We start from the raw sequence: 23,136 nt of genomic DNA on the forward strand, positions 1-23,136 counted from the left end.
TGTCTGTATTTTTTTTCTCTATAAGAGAGTTTATCAACAAAATATGCTTTTTCTCCATTATTCTCACAGTAGTTAAATACCAAAACTTGTGTGTTCTAAAACAAGTCAGGATTGACATATTGCCTGTTAAGCAAACTCCTGACTACTTCAGAAACGTATATAATCATATTAAGGAAAACCATTCCAGCTATTCATGTGTACACATTTCTGAAATCAGATGTAATTGACACTATTTAATTTTGCTTAAATGACAAAAGCTTCTTAAATATAGATTTTCCTGATATCCAAGCATAGTTTGGAAAAAAAAAATATCTGAGTGTATGTAATGTTATACAAGGAAATAAAGTTAATTTTCTTGAAAAATACGGTGCAGTGTATGGATGGAGTTTGGGAAAAAATAGTAAAATGGAAAGTATAATGCTATTTTCCTAAGCCACATTTGCTAAATGCAGACTTTTGCAAGGTCAGCAGTTATACTGGAGTTGAGCAGAAATGGCTTCAGTGGCTTTAACTTTACCAGTGCCCTTGATGAGGTGCAGAGTTGTCAGTATTCTCGTAAAATTCCTCAGTGATGGCTTCTTCTGTTCTCTTTATTTCCTTAAGTGAACATCTGTCTAATTGTTCACCTCCATTGCTTTAGTGCTTTCCTCATGCTTTCTCTGTTTCCAGACAATAAACTTTATTTTCTTCATAAGAATTCAGTCTACGCAAGGGTATTAGGCAGCTTGTTTGCACCTTTTAATTTCTGGAAGTTTTCCAGAAGGGCTTTTTGCCGTAGTTCCAATGGGTTCATCAGTGAATCATGTAACATAATGCAGCATTGTGTTTGGGTTTTTATCCGTTACCTTCTGTTTATAAACATCTGCTTGGAAATTTGCTTTTTGAAAATTTTTAATATGTTTTACATTTTTGCATGTGGCATATGGGTAAGATATAGAATAGCTGCTATTTTTTCAGGTGTTCAGGGAGGTACGGCCAGGATTTACCTTAAAATTTGGGAAAGGAGGCCTCAGCTACTTGCTTTAAAAAAGCAACATTCTAAGGTAGGATATGTGCCAGTTATTTAGCTATGTAACAATATCTGCTAAATTAAAAACAGTTTAATAACTGAATAACTCCATGAACACTTATGGTTGCAGAACTGCAGACGGCATCTGAAAAGTCTTTCTGTCCAGTAGAGAGAGTATTAATCACAATCTTCGTGCTGCTCCGCGTCGTGTTCAGTTCTTTGTGGTTTTTGCTTCTTTTATGAAGGGGAAAGGCAGTGGCGGTTGGTTTTTTCTTCCTTGCTTCCCCCTCCCTCTCATCTAGAAAGCATTTCGATCAATCTTGCACTCCTATTCTTCAGGCAGATATTTAAAGTTAAAAGTAGGTTGTTATTATGCTTTTCTTTCTGTTTTATTTGCTATAATGCCAACGCTTCCTTGTTTTGCATGGACAAATACACTGAATAACTCCATGAACACTTATGGTTGCAGAACTGCAGACGGCATCTGAAAAGTCTTTCTGTCCAGTAGAGAGAGTATTAATCACAATCTTCGTGCTGCTCCGTGTCGTGTTCAGTTCTTTGTGGTTTTTGCTTCTTTTATGAAGGGGAAAGGCAGTGGCGGTTGGTTTTTTCTTCCTTGCTTCCCCCTCCCTCTCATCTAGAAAGCATTTCGATCAATCTTGCACTCCTATTCTTCAGGCAGATATTTAAAGTTAAAAGTAGGTTGTTATTATGCTTTTCTTTCTGTTTTATTTGCTATAATGCCAACGCTTCCTTGTTTTGCATGGACAAATACTTGTAAGAATATATATAATTTTTAAGGCATATTCTCCATCCTTGTTGCTATATTGTTCATTAGTAACTTGTAATGAGAAAATAAGTGTTCCAGTAGGCATAATGATAGGTGACCATCAACCCTCCCACTGGATTGCTGCATGGGATTTATTTTCTGGAGTACTTTTGTTATCTAGAGATCAAAATGTTATCAGAAAATTCATCTATATTTAGTAAATGAAAATTTCAGAGCTTTTAATGTTGATGGTGCTTAAAAATTAAGACACAGGATTTTGGACTTAATTCACGTTTACACTAAAGCCATTTAAAACTTTCTTAATTATTAGAACAATGGGACGTGGCCTTATGACCCCTCCTGTCCAAGTGCCATCAGCTTTATTCATCTGTAAAACACACTGGTCTAGACTTTGAGCTCAGATTTTTAGAAAAAGACTGAAATTACATAGTGTTTTTAATGATATGTTTTAATGCTAATCACTATATTGGTGATTACAAGTAGAAGAAAATGATTCCTGAGATGTGCCACATTTTTGCAGAATTTGAATTCCAGCCTTTGTGCTTATTTTGTTCGTGTTTCCTTTGTCACAAAATTCTGTATTTCTTTAGGAAGAAAGTACAGAAAAACTTCCTTCTTTTGTGATCACAAACCCAGTGGCCTCATGCCAGGTTTCCATATTCCAGTCCTGTTCAAATACGCCTGATGTTTTCTTCTGTGTGCAGAAAGACTTCATATTTTTCTTCAAGTCTATATTGTGTACATTGAGTGTATATTAAGAACCTGATCCTGCCAATCCTTATTTGTACAAGAAATCTTTACTAATGCGATTCAGTCCTTTTATTTCACTTTCTAAAATTACATACATAACAATGTGATCGTTCTCAATGTGTCTCTTAGCTAGGGAATGCGAAGGGTTGTGCAAACAAAAGAATTTGTATATGGGTTTATTATTTTGAGGATATTCTTCTGTCAGATATATATTTTATATTGTTTAAAGCTAGGAGATTGTAACCCTGAACGGCCAATTAAAATGCCTTACATAGCTAATTATTCAGTTCTTTCATTTCTTTGTTTGTCTCATATATTTATTTCTAGTTACATTGAAGCACCCTGAAATTATTCATGATTTAAGTGGTGACTTTTAACCATATTGATATTGGTATTTTCCTAGTGTTAAGAGTGGGGGGAAAGAACCATCCCTTAAATCTCTTGGCAAGCTTTGAGGTACTTCAGAACAGCTGCAATGCATTTTGAAACCTGCAGACGTCACTATTCTGCCAATTAATTGTGCTACACTAAATGTTCATATAGCGCTATGGCCACATTTAAAATATATATTGCTTCCATCTAGCAATTATGGCACTTTGTTTTGAATCTAAAACAATTTCATCAGATTTATTTTAATATTGTTACTTCATTTTCAACCTTCCACTAAAGGAAATACTATGATTTCCTTTTAGCTTGTGTAAGCCATGTCCTAAGACTGTCTTTAATTATTAGTTATTGTTGTTTCAATACAGATTTATGAACTATTTATTTTGTGTCATATAACATACCATTTTTAAGCAACATTTTTCAATCTGAGCGTAGCTTCCAGGAGGGCAAGCTGCCCAGAACATCAGTGATCTCACAGTTATTACTTTGTGTCATATATAATCTTGTTTTTTCCTGCAACAAATAAATCTTTGGGCCTCCCTGCAAAAAACATTTGTGGTTACAGTATAATAAAAATAAACCGTTTGTCGTGACTGCAGCTGACATTTATCAGCCTATTTGTGGGTGCTCTTTCTCTCTCTGTATAATACGGAACATAATTTGTCACTTTGTAAATACATTCCAGCCTAAATCCCTGCCAGCATCTGTTAGTGTTTGAAGGATTAATGCACTGCACAGTGCATGTCTGCACTTTCAGGCAACAACATAGCTTATGATTATGGATCATGAGAGAACGGGGAAAAAGGGTTCATTTTGTATTTACTTAAACATAGTTGCCCTTTTGACCATCATGCTTTTCTCCTCTTGTTTGTCATCCTGCAGCAGGGATGCTGACTTCCCTCAGTGGGCAGAATCTGGATGGGAAATCCTGCCCCGAGTTTTATAAATCAGTGTATGTGGAGCTGTACGTATAAGATAACACTGCTTTAATTCTAGGGGATAATTAACAACAAAAATATTGTATTGCAGTATGGATGTTACTGATTTGATTTAGAAATACTGTTTTTCCTGCCGTTTCCAACAGATCCATTAACCTATTTACCTCCTGTATTGCATATTTTTCAGCAGCACAGAAACTGGGTTTATTTAGTCTTAAGAACTTTAAATTGAGCAAGTTTTTTTAAAAGGAAACAAAGTCTGTAGCTTCTAAATTATCCCAATGCTGTTTGCCTTGTTGTTTTGGAAAATGTATTCTGCTATCATTTCAGATCTTGCAAAATGAAAAGAATTGAAAGCATTTGAATAGGAGGCTCTCCACAGTGGAGATTGGGTTACATGTTCCCAGGCTCCCTCCAATATTCTGTAAACAAGAGGATATGTTTATTAGAACAGTAAACCATATACGTGTAATATATTGCCAAGATTATTTGAGATTCCCCAAGATAAATTCAAATGAGCTTTACAGGAATGGGCGTTTGGAGAGGGAAAGAGATGATCTATATCCAGGGAAAGAAAAAAATCCAGCTGAATGAAGGCTCCCAAGTAAATACCCACAGTTCATGTACATTAAGAGCCAAACAAATTCCTGTTGCCAAAACCTAGGGTAGATTTTTTTTTTTTTTTAAATGCATATAATTTCTTGTTATTAAAGCAGACGTGTACTGCCTGCAATGGAACCATGTGCATCCAGGAAAAATTAGGGAGAAATGGAGCCTACAAATTGAAGTATTCTGAAATTATAGAGTAGTAGTTTTTGTGTGTGTTTTTTTGTTCTATCTGGTTAAGGAATAAATAATTTTAAAAGTGTCCTTAGGAGACTGACTTCTCTTATCTTTTTAAGCTTGATTTAGGATTGCCATGACATAGTTTACTTCTCTGAAGGTATTAATTTCAGAAAGAAATGCAGATGTTTTTCCTTTTTTACTTTATCTTCAGAAGATACGTAAGGCCAAATTTACAGATATATTGATCTACGAGCTAACTAATATATAGATTGTGAAATAACATTGCTTATTGTAGTGGTATTTATTGCAGAAGATTTATAAAAATAGATATTAAAATCTGAAAAATTAAGTAACTACAAAAAATGAGTGTATTCTGCATTTCTTTTTATGTGTAGACATTTACTAATAGAAAAAGATGCAATATTTTACAATTATTGAGGAATTTAAAATGACTGTTGCATGACCAAGAAAGACCTTTCGCACCCAACTTAAATATAAAAACTATACCCAGAGACTTCAGTCACATTGTTGTGTTTGTGACATGGATTTTTAAATTACAGGTAAATGAAATATTTGGAAGAAGGGAAAATATTGCTGTGAACAGTGATTTGTTTAGATGTGAGGAGCAAATGCCATGTTGGTGTATGGCATCCTCAGAAACTGAACTCCTTCATGTCAGGTTGTCTTTATCACTCTTCCATATCTTTGGTCTTCACAATTTCAGTGACTCATTTGTTGCCTTTATATTTAATCTCTCGCTAAAGGAGGATCCAGCCTTCTCTGTTGCTTTTGTAACCCAGTTGAACTCAACAGTGAAATTTTCAGTTTAGGTGTTTGTGTGAAAAAGCTGCCTTTGAACGTGAGCCATTGCTTTGCAGTACAATTCTGCCACAGCTTGAGGGCTTCAGGTTTTCTGAAGAGGCCTCTTCCTTCCCAAAGTTGTAGATAGTGCCAAAAAGATAAACACTGTTCTCTGCAAAATGTCCATAAATGTTCTGGAGAAGGGATAGCAAGAAGAAAATGATGATGATGATAATTCCATCTTATTGATAAAATGTAGGTCAGCAATTTGCCGACTATTTGAAATAGTGAAACCAAGTATTACTAAATTTTCTTTTTTTCTAGTGAAAGAAAGATAATCCTTTTCATCTCTGTCATGAAGAGTCACAATTAGTCCCAACTATTTCCTTGTACATCACAGACATGAGTTGATAAAATAATATTTAGGAAATTGGTTTGTGTTGTGTACCTTCACCTGCGTAAAGTCAGGGAAAATGTGAAAGTACCCTATTGAAATTGCTGATACTGGGGTGTGGAGGGGAGAAAGCTAGGAAAATGAGTGTAAAAATGTTCCACTACAATGTCTGCTAATTAACTTAATTAAGGTATATTAAATCTAGTGGAAGAACATATTATTAAAGCATCTCCCATGTATGTTGGGTTACTCTTAAAGCAGTATGATTCATCTGTCCCAGTCAGCTCCGTGCGAGGTAGCTGCATTGCATTCAAGGCACACACCGAGCTGGACCTGCCGTTACATAAATACAGTTTTGGATGGAGCATCAGGAGCTGCTGCATTAGGGACAATATTCCTCACAGGCCTAATCCTGACTGAAAGCCTTTTTCCTTATTATGTACCCCCATAAATAGTGCATGGCGCTGGCTGTCGACTGTCACGAGCTGTGTGTCATATTGGCAGACGTGCTTCTGAAACATCCTCTACTTTGTCCTCAACATGGAAATATGGATTTATTTGGGCATTTTCAGATGCTGAGTTTTGGTTATTTGTTTACTTCACCTGTTTTAAGATAATTCCACAGACTTCTCATCAGCTTGGATGTCAAATTCTTTTTTTTCCTGAAGATCTTCTGTTTCCTACACTGCATAGAAGAACTATTTGCATTTCAAGATGTTGTCATCAAGGTTTTTCTTTATCAAAGTAATCTGCTTTTTACCAATGTATTGTATTTCCAGTTCCTCCAAGTCAGATATTTTTGTTGTTGTGCTATGTATTCAGTTTTGAGTTATGGACTTTTAAATATCGAAGATATATACACACGATGTTTTTTGAAAGTAAAATTATACAGTAAATTATCTAGTGTCCACTATGGTACACTTTAAATAGGCCCTTACAAAATGACTTGTACTTACATGAGATACAGGGGCTACAGCATATTTATTAAGACTCTTCAACTCTGTATGAAACTGGAGCAGTCAGAAGTAATGGTGTCTGCTGAAAGATTCTTTATCATATGAATTTACTTTTAGTCATCTATTATTTATTTCAGCTATTTTATATGCCATTATAATAAATATTATGACAGAGAAAGCTTTTATGCTTCAACTTATTGTACTGCTCTTCACTTCCTTGCAATCCTTCAGGAAAATGTAGCTATGCTTTACCTATATTTAACGTAAATCATCACTTACATTTGAATGAAAAATTCACTATGAAAAAAGGCTCCTTCTTCAATACCAAGACACAAATGCACAATCATGTTTACTGCCAAACTACTCTACCATGCAGTGTTCATTTTTAAACAGTTTTTAAGCTGTAAAGTGAATACATTGCATATAGTGAAATTGCTTGCTTTCTGGGTGTTTTCACTTTCTTGTTAGTTTCTGGCTCAATAAGCATTTTTCTAGTATGAGTGCAAAATATAACCAATTACACTTAAACATTTTTAATATTTTTGCTCCAATAGGGAGCAGCTTAGATACAAAACTAAACAAACCGTTTTCTGGTGTTATTTAGAGCAATGAAACTTAACCTGGAAATATTGATAAAATGCTTTTAGAACTGGACACGAAACCATGAAATACAAGATTAAAATTTTTTTCTTTGTACTTTTCGAAATGTTACTGCATTGTGTTTAAAAGAGGAGTTGTCAGGGAGCAGGGAATGATCCATCTTCGACTGTTTCTTCATAGATGGAATGTTGGTGCCTGGATGTTGTTAGCCTTAAACTTCTCTTTGGGCTTCATGAAATGCAAATACTCCCTGTCCCAAAAGCGCTGTTTCAGTGGGTTCTTGCTGACCTTGTTTTCACAAGGTTTGGTGGAGAGCAGAAGCGTATCCAGCTCTTGGGTCTCTGCTGCTTTTGGCTGGTTTGTGCAGCTGGTCTTTGTCTCGGTGTGAAAGTGGTTTTGGTCACCATTGGGACATTGGTCCTGGGGATCTGCACCGAGGGCACCACTGCATTTGGCACAGGCTCTCAGCAGCACCATGTGGTGAAGCTCTTTTAAGTTATTGTATTAAGAAGTGCACTCTTTAAGTTATTCTACACTTGTTCTGTTATTTAGTTCCCTCTAAAGTGATGTAATGTAAAATAAAGTAGTAGAGGGAGCATTAATACCTTTTTGTTGGTTTCATTTTAACAATTCTGGAGATTTCTGTCTTCATGTGTTGATTTTACGATGTCAGTTTTAAGACTGTCTTCTGTATTTGGGAAAGTGACAAGTCCCATTTAAGATTTCACAACATAAAACGAGGCATAATTCAGTACTGAAAATACGTGAAGTGAAATGGTGAGAGACATCAGCATAATACAATTATGACACATTAGATCAGGATTTGCAGCATACCATTAACAATCAGTTCTGACTGCGGATTACAATTACAGTTACGATGCCTTTTAGCAAAAATGTTTTTTAGTTTTATTTTTTATTAAGAAGCATGTTTTCTTTTTCTATAAATACCACAATATGTGCTACCTAGGCTTACAGGGAAGGAGGGAAAGCATTATAACAATGGTAATACTGAGCTACTGTAAAAAAAAAGAAATAAAACCTTCTACTTGTCCTTGATTGGAGAGATTCTTACATTATTAAGAACATACCTTGCAAGTATATTGCCTTATTCATAGCTTTAAAGAAATTGTGACATAGGAGTAAGAGTGGGAAAATTTGGAATGCAAATGGTTTGATACCAAAGGCTTTGGCATTTCACCTCTTCAAACTATACTGGGAATTGATGGTCAACAAAACACCTCAGTGAAGTTAGAGGTGCTCGAATCTCAGTTGACAAGGGAGAATCTGAAACAGAAAAGCTGGGGACTTGCCTAAGCTTGTGGTATGTAAACTGGTTCCCTCCCCAGTGACTGCCTGGAGGACGTACTCACGCTTGGCTGTTCGCGTGTCTTCAGCAGCCGAGGTGGCAGGTCCTGATCCGAGTCCTTTGGGTGGCACGTGCTCCAGTTTCTCCTACGAGGAGAACGGAGCAAATGGGTGTCTCTGTGCTCAGCATGTACCTATGAAGGAAATACAGACTGTTACCATCAGGCTTTTAAAAAGCAAAAGCAGGGAGAAAGTTGAAAAAAAAAATATTTTGCCATTTGCCTTTGCTGACCTATTAAATGGAAAAAACTACTAAACCCATCCCTTTTTTCCCTTCTCCATTTTTCCTTTTTTTGGGGGTCATTTTAGATACAGTTTCCTGAATTTCTTAATAAATATTTTCTTTGTCTTTTTCTGTAACTGTATGTGCATCAAAGCTAAAAGAAAAAAAGGTGAAGTAATGTTAAATTGTTTGAAATAAATTATCTTGGGGAAAATGGTATGAATAGAAAGGTGGTGTCATCTCATTGATGGAACTGGTGCAGAAGAAACATCATTATAGTTTGCATTTGATATCTAACACTCAACATTTTATCACTTTCAGTAATTTATTTCTCATCTGTACATTTTCAATATATTCATCCACAAATCCAGGCCAGTGAAAGCCAGTTCAGAACTGTGGCCTGAAAGAGCCACAGTCCACTTAGTTCTGTGATGATTTTCACAATAGTGGTTGCAATGAAAATAGACTTTTGGTTCATTTTTTTTCTGAGATTTGGAGTGTGTTTCAAAAGATCTGAGAACAGGGTTCTTAAAGCTGAAAGTATTGAGAAGAGTTGTTTTGGTGGTGCCTAAAATTAGCACCTTCAGGTCAACCTGTTATTTCGTGGGATTGCACGTCCTCTTCTAGGTGAAAAGTTGGTTTTAAGAAGATGTGCAATTTCTGTAGAAGATATTACGCACTGGTAAACTCTTATTGTATAAAAAACTGTGTAGGCTGATCAGTGGTTTTCTGTACTCATTTTGTACTGTCTTCTATATCACCTGCTATGAACAATAGATCGTTTTGGATTAATATGTGCAATTTTGAATTTAGCTGATTTTCTATAGAGTATTTACTGAGCATTTTTCTGTGGGTATGGTATGTAAAAAATACCATGCATTAAGAATAATGCTTTCTCTACTTTTTATTTCATGAGTTACCTAGGTTTCACCAGCTAAATGGAATTAAAAAAAGATGCCATATTAACCTTAACACTACTTTGTGTCGATTCATTGTATTCAGTGTTACATAGTGTATGTTTTCAGCAGAACCACAAAATTGCAATGCTACTTTTAGCACTAAATGTTGTGCTCCTCCATTCTTTTTGATGATTTGTATTCACTTTGGGGTTATAATGTTAAGCAAGGGAATCGGACAAGTTTCACATCACATTTACTGTAACATGATCCTGTGAACTAAACTTGCTGTTATTTATCTTTTTTTTTTAATTTATTTTATATTTTCTCTTGTTCCAGCACAAAGCCAAGGTAGAAGCAATGACCTTAGACCTTGCTTCTCTTCAGAGTGTGCAGCGCTTTGCTGAAGCATTCAAATCCAAGAATGTGTAAGTACTCATAAAATTACATGTCATAATTTCTTGTTATTTTAATGTCTTTATCAGCTGAGCACAGTTGGCAGAATTCTCCATAGCTGGACTGAGCAGCAACTACAACTACTCAATAATCTTTTCGCAGGATTTTTCTTTTAACGTAAATTAAAGTTCATTTGTTTTCATCATTAAAAAAAATAATTATGGATATCTTATTATTCCAAGTGTAGCCCCAGCTCTAAAGAGAGCATTGCTACCCCTGTGGCTATTGAAAAAGACCAAAGCTGAAGTGCATAAAAACAAGCTCAGGCTACTTATATCAGTTTTGCGGTGGTTTGGAAGAGGTCAGGGATGAGCAATTAGTGCATTCCTTGTCTTACTTCCCTGACTAACCTTCTCTCTCTCTCTTTTTATTTTTAAAGCATTAAAAAATATCCCTATGAGCCAGAGAGCTCCATTTTCCAGATGTGTATCTGGAATAGCCCATAATTAAAAAAAAAAAAGAAAAAGGGGAGAGGGGATGATAATGAGCTGGGGACTTGCCTAAGCTTGTGGTATGTAAACTGGTTCCCTCCCCAGTGACTGCCTGGAGGACGTACTCACGCTTGGCTGTTCGCGTGTCTTCAGCAGCCGAGGTGGCAGGTCCTGATCCGAGTCCTTTGGGTGGCACGTGCTCCAGTTTCTCCTACGAGGAGAACGGAGCAAATGGGTGTCTCTGTGCTCAGCATGTACCTATGAAGGAAATACAGACTGTTACCATCAGGCTTTTAAAAAGCAAAAGCAGGGAGAAAGTTGAAAAAAAAAATATTTTGCCATTTGCCTTTGCTGACCTATTAAATGGAAAAAACTACTAAACCCATCCCTTTTTTCCCTTCTCCATTTTTCCTTTTTTTGGGGGTCATTTTAGATACAGTTTCCTGAATTTCTTAATAAATATTTTCTTTGTCTTTTTCTGTAACTGTATGTGCATCAAAGCTAAAAGAAAAAAAGGTGAAGTAATGTTAAATTGTTTGAAATAAATTATCTTGGGGAAAATGGTATGAATAGAAAGGTGGTGTCATCTCATTGATGGAACTGGTGCAGAAGAAACATTATAGTTTGCATTTGATATCTAACACTCAACATTTTATCACTTTCAGTAATTTATTTCTCATCTGTACATTTTCAATATATTCATCCACAAATCCAGGCCAGTGAAAGCCAGTTCAGAACTGTGGCCTGAAAGAGCCACAGTCCACTTAGTTCTGTGATGATTTTCACAATAGTGGTTGCAATGAAAATAGACTTTTGGTTCATTTTTTTTCTGAGATTTGGAGTGTGTTTCAAAAGATCTGAGAACAGGGTTCTTAAAGCTGAAAGTATTGAGAAGAGTTGTTTTGGTGGTGCCTAAAATTAGCACCTTCAGGTCAACCTGTTATTTCGTGGGATTGCACGTCCTCTTCTAGGTGAAAAGTTGGTTTTAAGAAGATGTGCAATTTCTGTAGAAGATATTACGCACTGGTAAACTCTTATTGTATAAAAAACTGTGTAGGCTGATCAGTGGTTTTCTGTACTCATTTTGTACTGTCTTCTATATCACCTGCTATGAACAATAGATCGTTTTGGATTAATATGTGCAATTTTGAATTTAGCTGATTTTCTATAGAGTATTTACTGAGCATTTTTCTGTGGGTATGGTATGTAAAAAATACCATGCATTAAGAATAATGCTTTCTCTACTTTTTATTTCATGAGTTACCTAGGTTTCACCAGCTAAATGGAATTAAAAAAAGATGCCATATTAACCTTAACACTACTTTGTGTCGATTCATTGTATTCAGTGTTACATAGTGTATGTTTTCAGCAGAACCACAAAATTGCAATGCTACTTTTAGCACTAAATGTTGTGCTCCTCCATTCTTTTTGATGATTTGTATTCACTTTGGGGTTATAATGTTAAGCAAGGGAATCGGACAAGTTTCACATCACATTTACTGTAACATGATCCTGTGAACTAAACTTGCTGTTATTTATCTTTTTTTTTTAATTTATTTTATATTTTCTCTTGTTCCAGCACAAAGCCAAGGTAGAAGCAATGACCTTAGACCTTGCTTCTCTTCAGAGTGTGCAGCGCTTTGCTGAAGCATTCAAATCCAAGAATGTGTAAGTACTCATAAAATTACATGTCATAATTTCTTGTTATTTTAATGTCTTTATCAGCTGAGCACAGTTGGCAGAATTCTCCATAGCTGGACTGAGCAGCAACTACAACTACTCAATAATCTTTTCGCAGGATTTTTCTTTTAACGTAAATTAAAGTTCATTTGTTTTCATCATTAAAAAAAATAATTATGGATATCTTATTATTCCAAGTGTAGCCCCAGCTCTAAAGAGAGCATTGCTACCCCTGTGGCTATTGAAAAAGACCAAAGCTGAAGTGCATAAAAACAAGCTCAGGCTACTTATATCAGTTTTGCGGTGGTTTGGAAGAGGTCAGGGATGAGCAATTAGTGCATTCCTTGTCTTACTTCCCTGACTAACCTTCTCTCTCTCTCTTTTTATTTTTAAAGCATTAAAAAATATCCCTATGAGCCAGAGAGCTCCATTTTCCAGATGTGTATCTGGAATAGCCCATAATTAAAAAAAAAAAAGAAAAAGGGGAGAGGGGATGATAATGACATCGTTTAACAATAGACAAATTTATACGGAGATAATCAGGTTAGCTTCCAAATGGTTTGTTTAATTTAGCTTGAACAGAACAATGAATCTCTAAATTGAAGAAATTATTTGAAATCTTTAAGTGCCAACACTTGACAACGAATTCCACACTTCATGCTTTTATCCACAGTTTGACCCATTGATTGTTGGGACTATTTGAACTTAGCTTTTTTCTGCATATATTTCTGTAACGCCTATACACCTTGCTGTGCTTCTCAAGAGAATATGGCCTCTTAGACAGCTTTGAAAATATATTGTTGTAGGGAAAATATATAACAAAGAATGTTTTTTCACTTTTGAAATACTGCCAATGCTAAATCTTGCACGGATAGACAGATGACATTTTAGTACTTATAGGTCTTTTAGATTCAAAGAATTGTCAAAACTGACTACTAACCCAAGTTCCTTTACTGCCCAAATCCTTAATAACAATATATTCTTATTATTTATCATCTTCATATATTAAAACTTTCTTGAAATAGAAAGACAAATCCATGCTGTATTGCTGCTTTAATACTAACTCGGGTTCATAATGTAAGAACAGTAGTTGTTTTAATTTAGCTTCTTCATGCTTTAATGTATTACATTTCTTTAAAAACTATATGATACAGTGAAAAGTTAAAACCACCCTTCTTCCAAATGCAGCTCTTAACTTGATTTGTGTGTTGTAGATTATATCATGGTCATCCTAGCTAGTGCATTTGGTGTGCTTGTTTATAAATCCTTAGAAGTGAACCTGCTTAAATCAATTTTTTGCCAGAGAACTTGGAAAATGAGAAGATAGAAAATCAGTAAAGATATAGAATCAGTAAGACCTGTTTTGCTTTTGTTGGCACACATTGTTTTACCAGTGTAGGTCTGTTAAGCTACATTGTCAGTGATGGACAGGTTTTACTGATGTTTCACTCGCATTTTATTTGGAAAACTTTTAGTAATAGACAGCATTTATAGCCTTTGCCTTGCCTTCAGATATTTCTGTCTCGAATCCATGCTCAGATGTGTGTGTGTCTGGCAGGACTACCCCAAGCATTATAGGAAAGTCTCAGGTCTGTATCTGTTGCGAGACTTGTGGGGTTCTGACCAGAATGAATTTCCAGTTATATTTTGTTTAAAGTCTGAGGCTGGATGGAAACCAGACCCCACACACTGCCTGCAGCAGCAGATCTTTTATCTGATACAGACACAGAAGAGTTACCTTACAATCATCTGCGCTGGCAGGAGAATGGACTGGAAGACCTACTAGGTCTTTCTGGCTCTGATTTTCTGTGATTTAAAAATTTGTCTGGATACGGTCAGAAAAGCAATTACATGGCAGTAGCACCTTATTACTACAATGCTGGCCCTCTGTGTTTTCCAGCCCTAATGGACACTAACCACTTCTGTCTCTTCATTTATTTGTTTTGCTGTAGCGTCCAGAGGCTTTTGTCAGATCCGTGATTCCTTTGTGTTAGTAGCTTTATGAGCAATTGGAAGAAATGTTAGGGGCTGCAGTGACAGCCCGAGTCTTGTCCTTTCTGCTTTGCCCAGTCTGCCAGCTGGAAGCCTAACTTTCTTAGCAGGCTTTGGTATCTCTGATTTCATGCACCTGTAGGAGAAGGCATTCTGTGACACACTCCCCAGTTCCCATGAGGTACCTGTAAGTCCTGCTAATGAGCATAGGGAATACATTATGAATATAAAGTATTCTTTCTTACAAATTCCTTCACAAGAAAGTACTAGAAAAAGCAAATAAAGAGTTGTTGTTTTTTTCTCAACAAAACTTTCATTTGAGTTGTAGAAAAAGCAAATAAAGCGGGGTTTTTTTTCTCAACAAAACTTTCATTTGAGTTCTGAGTTGTATAGATCTTGGTTTCTGGGAAAAACTACAATAATTTTAAAATGTGAAGGAGAAGTTTTGTATGAACACACATATTTTAATAAAGATCTATGTTTTTGTTTCTCACAACACGTTATGTGAAGAGGCCGTTAGTATCCAGTGGTTTAAGCTTCTCGGTGCAGACAATTTTATTGTCTCTTTGTCCACTATTGCTTTTTGGGACACTTTGGTGTTCTACAGAATCTGTTGGTCTTGGTGACACCTGACCTAATAACTGGAAAATTGTAAAATAGAGAATAGATTTGCTTGTCTTTTGAAATTCAGCTTTTCTGGGACACATGTTGCTCTAGGTACTATTTTATGTCAGCAGATAATAGGGGTATACTCATGGTCACATTACAGCCTGGGAGCCTGTTTATCCCTGGTTGATGGCTGTTGCAAAAGAGTCTTCAAGACCTGTGTTTCACCAGTCTCCCCCTGAATAAGAAAATTAAAATGGAACTACTCCAGAAAAAGGATCCCTAAATTTCATTGAGTTAAACCATCAAAACCTATCGCGGTTGCGGAAGGTGGTGGTGGGAGTGCTGGGAGCACAGGGAAAATTGCTGAGATTGTAAATCTCCTGCCGTAATCAAATAACTTATAAAGGAAAAAAAAAAAAGCCTTCTTGAATGTGCTTGAGAATCTGAGAGATTGTGGAAACTACGTGAAGAATGAAGAAATGTCATCCTCTGCTCAGCAGGAATTCAACCGGGGCTGGTTGCGTACAGAAAAAAATTGATGCAACAGAGGGAGCATTGAGAAAAACATTAATAATAAACAGGAGGAAAGAGTTACTCTGAAAAGAAACATTTAGTATAAATTGGAGTAGTAGTTACGAGCTAAGAAGGCTTCCTTGTTTGAAAGGGAAAATGAGATGATTCATCTTGAAGTTATCATGCTTCTGAGATTTGATAGGAATTTTTTATTCCTGTTTGGATTTGTTGGGTGCTGCAGCCTTGTCCACAGACAAAATTTGGGCTCAGAGTACATAAACACTGGTAAATTATGCCATATTCGTAGAAATATATTCTAGAAAATCCTTCATCCTCACAGAAAAAAAAATAATTGTTTTGTTTGCATTATCTATACTCTTGAGTTGATGCAGCTGTTTCTCTTTCTGAGACTTTTTTTATATCCAGGCGGTTTCAAATAAAGCTTTGGGGGAGAAGGGTTTTGTGGATGATTTTAGATCCTGCAGTTCTGTAATGGCAGCAGAATATGAACTTTCCTTACAAGCAGAACAATGCTCTCTGGTTTTTCTCGCTCTCCCAGTTAGGAAGATTCTGTGGGCACAATAAGCTGAGGGCAATAACTTAGTTGGATCTCCCAAAGTCAGCTGTGAGAGAACAAAGAATAAAACAATATTGCTGTTTAATGCTTGATCTACCTCTTAATTCACTGTAGCACAACCTGAACACAGTGTGATTAATACATAAAATGGAACTGTAAGTTGGTAAAAGACAGGGCTGAAGGATTTACATAATAAATTCTTTAGAGAAAGCCAGTTCTTTATGTTACAGTGATGGTGACTAATTTTAGGTCCTCTTGTAGTTTGAAATACAATGCTGGTTTTTCTGTGATTTTTATTATATTTTTTAAACTGATTTCTGGCTATCTTTTAGCATTTCTGGCTTGTTGTCTGCAGAAACATTCCCCACTGGATATTTCCACCAGGAGTAAATGACCTCCACCTTCCTTCCATGTGAAGACAGTGCTAGGGTTAGGATGAGAGTAGGAAAAGAGGTCTCAGTGTGCCTAAATGGCTGGATTTGTTCAATTTCCTTCTTTTATCTGTATCTAGTCTTTCCCCTCCGCTAGTTTCGAGCTCAGGCAGTTGATTGAATGTCTCTGTTATGGAAAATCAAATAAATGATCTGTTTATAATAATGTTCTGGGCTAAGATGGATTTGGCATGAGCTGATTTTTGTGCAGTTGGAAGAGGCAGACCAACCAATCTTTCAAATTATGCTTTTGGAACTAAAAAACACTGAATCGAATCTCCTCTTCATTGAGTGGGCACAATGTGAGGAATTATGGTTGGTATTAATCCACTTTATAGACAAAATGACTGCCCTCCTGTGACTGGCTGCAGTGTAGCATTTAAATTTAGTCAGCCTCAGTGTTTGATAGCTCAGGGTCTGCAGGATTTGCTATTTGTTTAGGAGTGTCCATTTGTGGATGGGATACTTTGGTCTCTATTTCCCAGTTAATTCATCACTTATTTGACTAAAACCTGCCTGTTTTAATTGGGGGGCAGCACCAATGTTTCAGTTGTAAAATTTCCAAATAGCTACCTGTTGCCAGTATTTGCAATCATGGTATTGTGGCTTTTGCCTGATCCTCAGCATAAGAAGACTTCCACGACCAAGCAGTCCGTGGGCAGGAGTGAGCAGTAAAGCTACAGATGAAATTTTATGTGCATCTTTACTTTTGAGTGGTGCCTAGTGCTGCTTGGTTTGAATTAAAGTTCTCTTCAGCCAAACAGTAAGGCATCAATTTAAAGTTCTCAATGTTTGAGGAAAAAGAGAAAAGAAAAAAAAAGAAATTATCCTGAAAAATCTTGAATTACTTCAAGATTTAAAGATGTAAAATAGTGTTTGCCAACAGCTACTACTTATAATTTTCTGACCTGGTAGCAGCAATTCCCAGTTATACAGGACTTCCACATGTAGATTTTCACTGCACTTAGTTTTCTATAATTTAAAATAGGAATTTTTTGTGGTTAGAATTGGCATATGCTAACAGTTTATTAACTTATGCTGTGTATAGAAGTATGGAAAAGACAGCGGTTATGAATTATGATTCTCCATTTGGAACTTTAGTCTCTTCTTATTTCCCTAACCAGACCCAAACTGGAGAGGGCCAGATTTTCAGCTGGCCTCCTTAACTGAGGCCTCAAACTCCATGAGTACATTCATTTTTCATGCTGCAAGCAGAAGCGCTCTGAAACCTTGCGGGTGCAATTAAGATTTCAGAGCCTGCTGAAAATTCACTCCAGAATAATGTTTTTCTGCATTTTCTTGTGTTATAAGTGACATATTGCAGGTGTGCTAAATTGTTTTTTAATTCCAATTTAACCACAATTAAATCATAGACACTGTATGATAAATTCTATTCGTACATATAAGTACATATGTAAAAGTGGAATCTGTTTAGCAGGTTGTTGCATACGTAACCTAAAAGATCAGAAAAAAAGGGGAATGTTATTTAAATGAATTATTAGTAATGCCATTATGCCAATATGCTTAATTGTTCTGAATAAATGTATCTCTGTCAGAGATGATTATTGCCACTCCATATTGTCTTTCAAAATTTGAAGTTGTTTTCTAACACTGTACAAATCTCTTTGCCATTTATTGAAATACTTTTTGTGAATTGAAACTGGTAACAGTTAAGCTATTGTATTTGTCTTCTCAACTTAGAATTCAGTTCTGACAGTGCCACTGAGGCACAGGCTTCTGGAAAACATTGTACATTTTGAGATATCAAAAAATATCCACATGGAATTAAGTATTGAAACATGCATAGTTCAGAAGTTACTGTTGCAGACAGCTCGTATCTTAAATTTAAATAAGATCAAAGGCTGACTGCATTTGAAACATACATAATAATATTAGGGTGAAACTTTATTTTTTTTCTCTTTGTGGTGGTACTGTGCCTTATTAAAGTCTAGGGATTGGCTTTCTGCATAAATATATTTTTCTTTTTTCTCTTTTTTCTTTTTTTTTTTTTTTTTTTTTTTCTTTTTCTTCTTTCTTCTGTTTTTAAGCTCTCATACACAATTACCCCTTTGTGGTAGCATGTGTCAAGTCATGTGGATCCAAAAACTGTTTCCAAGTATTTTTTAAATTAAAACTCTCTCAAGCTTAACCCCTGCCCCCTTTTACTGGAGGCAGAGATCATGACGTTTTCACCAGATCACTTTTCATTTCAGCTGATGTATCGTGGAAATACCTCCTGCCTCAGAACATTTATAAATTTTTTTAAGTCCATTTTAAAATAAAGATAGGACTGACAGTTCACTGTAACTTTACTTATAGTTGCTTCTGCAAAAATATTAAGTGTTTTTACATATTACTAACAGAAAGATATTTTTTTTTTAGGTGTTCGTTACATAGTTTTATAGCTGTGGTGTGTAAAATTTGCAAACTTGCCACTTGTCTTTGGACACTTTACACTATTTTCACTGTAAATTAATGAAGAAACCCTGATAACCCTCCAGTGACGTCCTACCACTGGTTGTTCTGGTTCCTGTTTGGAGCCATGTGTCTATGCCTACGTCCAAGCTGAGTCCAAGGTGGCTCACGAAGTCTTAGGGCCCTGTCTTCCTAAGCAATTTCCACAGGATGCACCAGCTGTAAAGGCTGTTTTGTGTATCTAAGGAAGTAAAATATGTGTGACTTAATGTGCCTGATTAAAATGCATTCTGTTGCAAATAAAACAAGGATTTTGCAGCATTATAGCTTAATGTATTTTAAGAGGATCTGTGCGTTAATTGATGTTGTCTTCTAAATATTCTGAAATATAAGGCAAGAGTAGCTATTTAATTACATTAAAATGTATTTAGTCTATTTAGTTAAAGGCTTTCCGTGGAAGATAATTAAAACACATGAAGGCAGATTCTGCTGGCACTTGAGTATGGAAGCCTTACTGCTGACATTAGACAGGCCATGCATATACCACATGTGTCTTAATCTTAGCATCCAAAAATTTGCGTTATAGTCTGAAAAGGTTGTATTTCTTCATTAGCTGTTCCCAAGGCACCAAAAATCCCAGAGGATGTCAAAGTACATTAATTTTTATCACAACATGGAATCTTTCAGGTCTGAATGGCAGCACACAGCTGCTAGGGGCTTTCTGAACTCTATTACAGCTCTATATATCTCTAGGCAAAACAGAGGAAGGGGTTGTCATTGGCAAGTGAAATGTTCAAAATGCATGAAGTGTTTTATTGTTTGAATGATCAACCATGGTCCCGAAAACATTTTCCAAGGAGTTAGCTGTTTTCAATGGGAATATGTAATAAAAGTAGTAATTGACCTTCCTTGTAAGTTGTAGCTTTCTTTTTTCTAACAAGTACTTACTGTGTACAAATGAAATTCATATATTTAGAGGTACTTGCAGAAACAACAAATCATTCCGTGGTTATTGCAAAAATGAATGTTCCTTTACAGCTGGCTCATGCTTGTTTGTAACTGCTTGTGTATATGTGTAAATAATGATTTGCTATTGGGATTTTTGAAAAAGATGTATGTGTCCACTTTGAGATGTCCTTAGGTGAGCTACTGAATGAAAATTACCAGATTCTGGATATTTTCATTGCTGCTGTCTCCTAAGGATTGGGGAGATATAAAAAAACCCAACAAACCAACAAAATATCTTTGAAAGGCACAGCAAGGAGTGGAACGAAGCGCTCCTCTTATTGTGCCAGTGCTTGAGAAAAGGAAGAGGATGCAGAATGGAAATTCTGGAAGGTTGAATGGACAGAGAAATTAAATTGCAGAGCCCTGTTGTATCCCTCTTCTACCCCAACCTGGCCCCAGGACTTTGAAAATCCTTACGTATGGAGGTGTTCTGAATCCCCAGGGATGCAGAACTAGCAAAGATGCAACATTTTCACAAAGGAAAATGTGGTTTCTTGGAAGGAGTTTGGTTTGAAATGTGGTGCTGAGGAGGCACTGAGGTGAGGGAAGAACAGCACGGACACCTCTTGTTACTGTCAATGCCCTGAGCACACTGTGTGCTGTCAGTCAGGGGGAATTTGGGGTTAGATCATAGCTATGGAAAAGGGAATTCAGAGGATTCTGGAAAGGGAATTCAGAGGATTCAGAGATTCCATTATCGGTAGATAATGGGCCCCCAAAAGGTGAGAGAATCCCTGGTATGAACGTAAGGGAAGGAAGAAACAGACCCTACGCCTGTAAAAGATAATTCTTCCTTCTCCTCCCTCTTGCCTTGTAGTTATAAGTTAAAAAAGCAAGTACGAATACTAATCTTGACCTTCATTTTTAAGCAATATTTTGTTATCAAAAGAAAATGATTTACTGATTTAGTGATTCCAAATACGAAAACATAGATTAAAAAGTTTCTGATTTCTCAGATTTATACACTTGCAGTGTATAAATTAGCCAAGCGTGGGAGGCAGATCATGTCAACAAATTAAACCTCACCCCTGCTTTTCTTATTTTATGTGTTGTCCTTGTGAAACTCATACAAGAGTAGAAGGAGAAATCCCAGCTTGGATCATTTTTGAGGGAAAGTGCTTTGGGCAGTGCAGGTTTTACTAAGGTCAGTTTGAGGGCAAGATTACAAATGTTTGAAGTGTTAATGTTAAATGTTCAAAAATGTTAAATGTTCAAATCTTTATTTAATATTGGGTCTGAATTTCTCTTCAGAAGTTCAACCTTAAGATTTTCACAATAGTTGAAATTGCTTCTGCACCCTATTAAGAGGAAAAGTAGGCCTCTCAAACTCTTCTGTCCCCCTAGAGCTAAAATGACAGAATTTTTCTTCAAAGGAAGATAACTTATTAATTTCTGGAGGTGTAAGATGATGTGGGTTTTTTTGGTTGGGTTTTTTTTCCCCCGTGTGTGCAAGAAAAGCTAATAAAGGGAAAACCAGGACTAATGGATGTTTTCTGTTTAGTTCTAAGTCTGTTGAGACCTCTGTTCCTTCTCCAAACTTTTATGAAATTGTATACTCAAGCTTTTATAGAGGTAATGAATAATGATTGAGAGATGGTTGACCTACACGGCAGTATGCAGATGATAGATTATGAAGACATAAGGGCAGCTGCTCATTATAATTCCCGTGTATTTGGTACGAAGGAAGAAGCAGAACAGTTTCAGTCCACTCCCATTAATCTCTTGGAAGTGGGGCAGAAGTATTTGCTGATCAACAGTGTCAAATCCTGCAAAGAAATCCAGTAGGATGAGTTTGAAAGAATTTTCCTTGCTTTTAGCAGGAGGTCATCCATCAGGGCTCTAAGGCCGGCGTTAGTGGCTTGCCTTAAAATGAAGCCTGTCTGACAAGGATCCACAATTCTGTCAGCTGACAGGTAGTAATAGAGGGTCATTTTGCTGACTTTTCAGCCAATATTTTTAGAAAAAGGGAAGTTAGACATTAAGTATTTTTTTTCCAAAATTCATTGAGTTAGGCAGTGCTTTGGTTTTTTTGTTTTCATCAAGCTATCAAAATATTTTTGGGTTGCTGTTAGATTATATGTAGTCCTGAGATTTTCTGCTGCCGCCTTGTTGCTCAGTTTCCCATCGGTGCTGCTTGTAAATCCAAGAGGGATTTCTGGAGATGGTTATTTAACTCACTTTTCTTCTGGAGAGCCATAAACCTAGCCTGCCTGTTGGTTATTTCCTTTGTGAATACAGACATTCCCTTGCAAAAGGAAGTACAATTTTCTAACTTTGCGAGAAAGCAACATGGGTGTTCAGAGTTATGGGATGGAAAAGTTCTCTGGGCTGTGACTTTGCTTCTTTATGGAAGAGAAGTCACAACTCTCTGCCTTCTTTACTGGCCGTGACATAGGTCTACAGTTGCTTATGGGACTTTGGGGATATGGCGAGGCCTTTTCTGTTGAATTTCTGTGTAATTCCAAACAGTGTGAACTTTTCAAATCGCTTGAGAAGTGCCCCAGATGGTGTGACATTCTGCTTCATGGGAAGATTTGAAAGTGTTCCCTTTGCATAATTTCTGGTTAACTATTTCATTACGTTTGAAATGGGAGAACACCAAAGCCAAGAACTCTGTTGACATTTTGGTGGTGTTTGTTTAACCTCCTAGTGCACAGGTTACATTTGTTGAAAAATATTATTCTTACCTTTGCAAATCATCAGTAATTAATTCCCTTGGAAATATCTATTGCTGCACACGGGCAGCTTGGGAGGCTGCTGACAGATCAGAGTTTTACATCAGGTGCTAACAAATTGATTATTAAATTTCATAACTAACTGATTTATAGCAACAACTTAATTTCTGTATCTCTGTAATGTGTTCATTTAATGTATTTTCAAAAGTGCAGAACAGTTGGGTTGCTTTGTTGTTTCTAATGGTGAATTGAGCACTGCATATAAGATCTGAATGACTTGCCCAGCGCAAGGGTTAGTCATCACGGATTCATGATGTGCACCAGATATTAGGTGGTTTTCAGCAGAGATATTCACAATTAAGAATATTTTGTAAATTTGACGTGCTTTTTAACTTTCACTAAATTGTAGCTGAAGACGTTGTGACTGGAGACATTTTAAGGAGACATAGGGGTA

At 36.3% G+C, this 23,136-nt stretch overlaps 1 protein-coding gene across 2 annotated transcripts in view; it reads left to right on the forward strand.

Annotated features, from left to right (window-relative positions):
• WWOX (WW domain containing oxidoreductase) overlaps positions 1-23,136 on the forward strand; it is a 531,878-nt gene that overhangs the window by 104,119 nt on the left and 404,623 nt on the right. For both annotated transcript variants that reach the window (XM_014942443.1, XM_014942444.1), the window contains exon 6: positions 10,235-10,323. In XM_014942443.1, coding sequence (XP_014797929.1) covers positions 10,235-10,323 — 89 coding nt within the window. The remainder of the gene's footprint in view (positions 1-10,234; positions 10,324-23,136) is intronic.

This window comes from Calidris pugnax, unplaced genomic scaffold, assembly GCF_001431845.1.
Source record: "Calidris pugnax isolate Ruff unplaced genomic scaffold, ASM143184v1 scaffold28, whole genome shotgun sequence".
Lineage (NCBI taxonomy): Eukaryota > Metazoa > Chordata > Aves > Charadriiformes > Scolopacidae > Calidris > Calidris pugnax.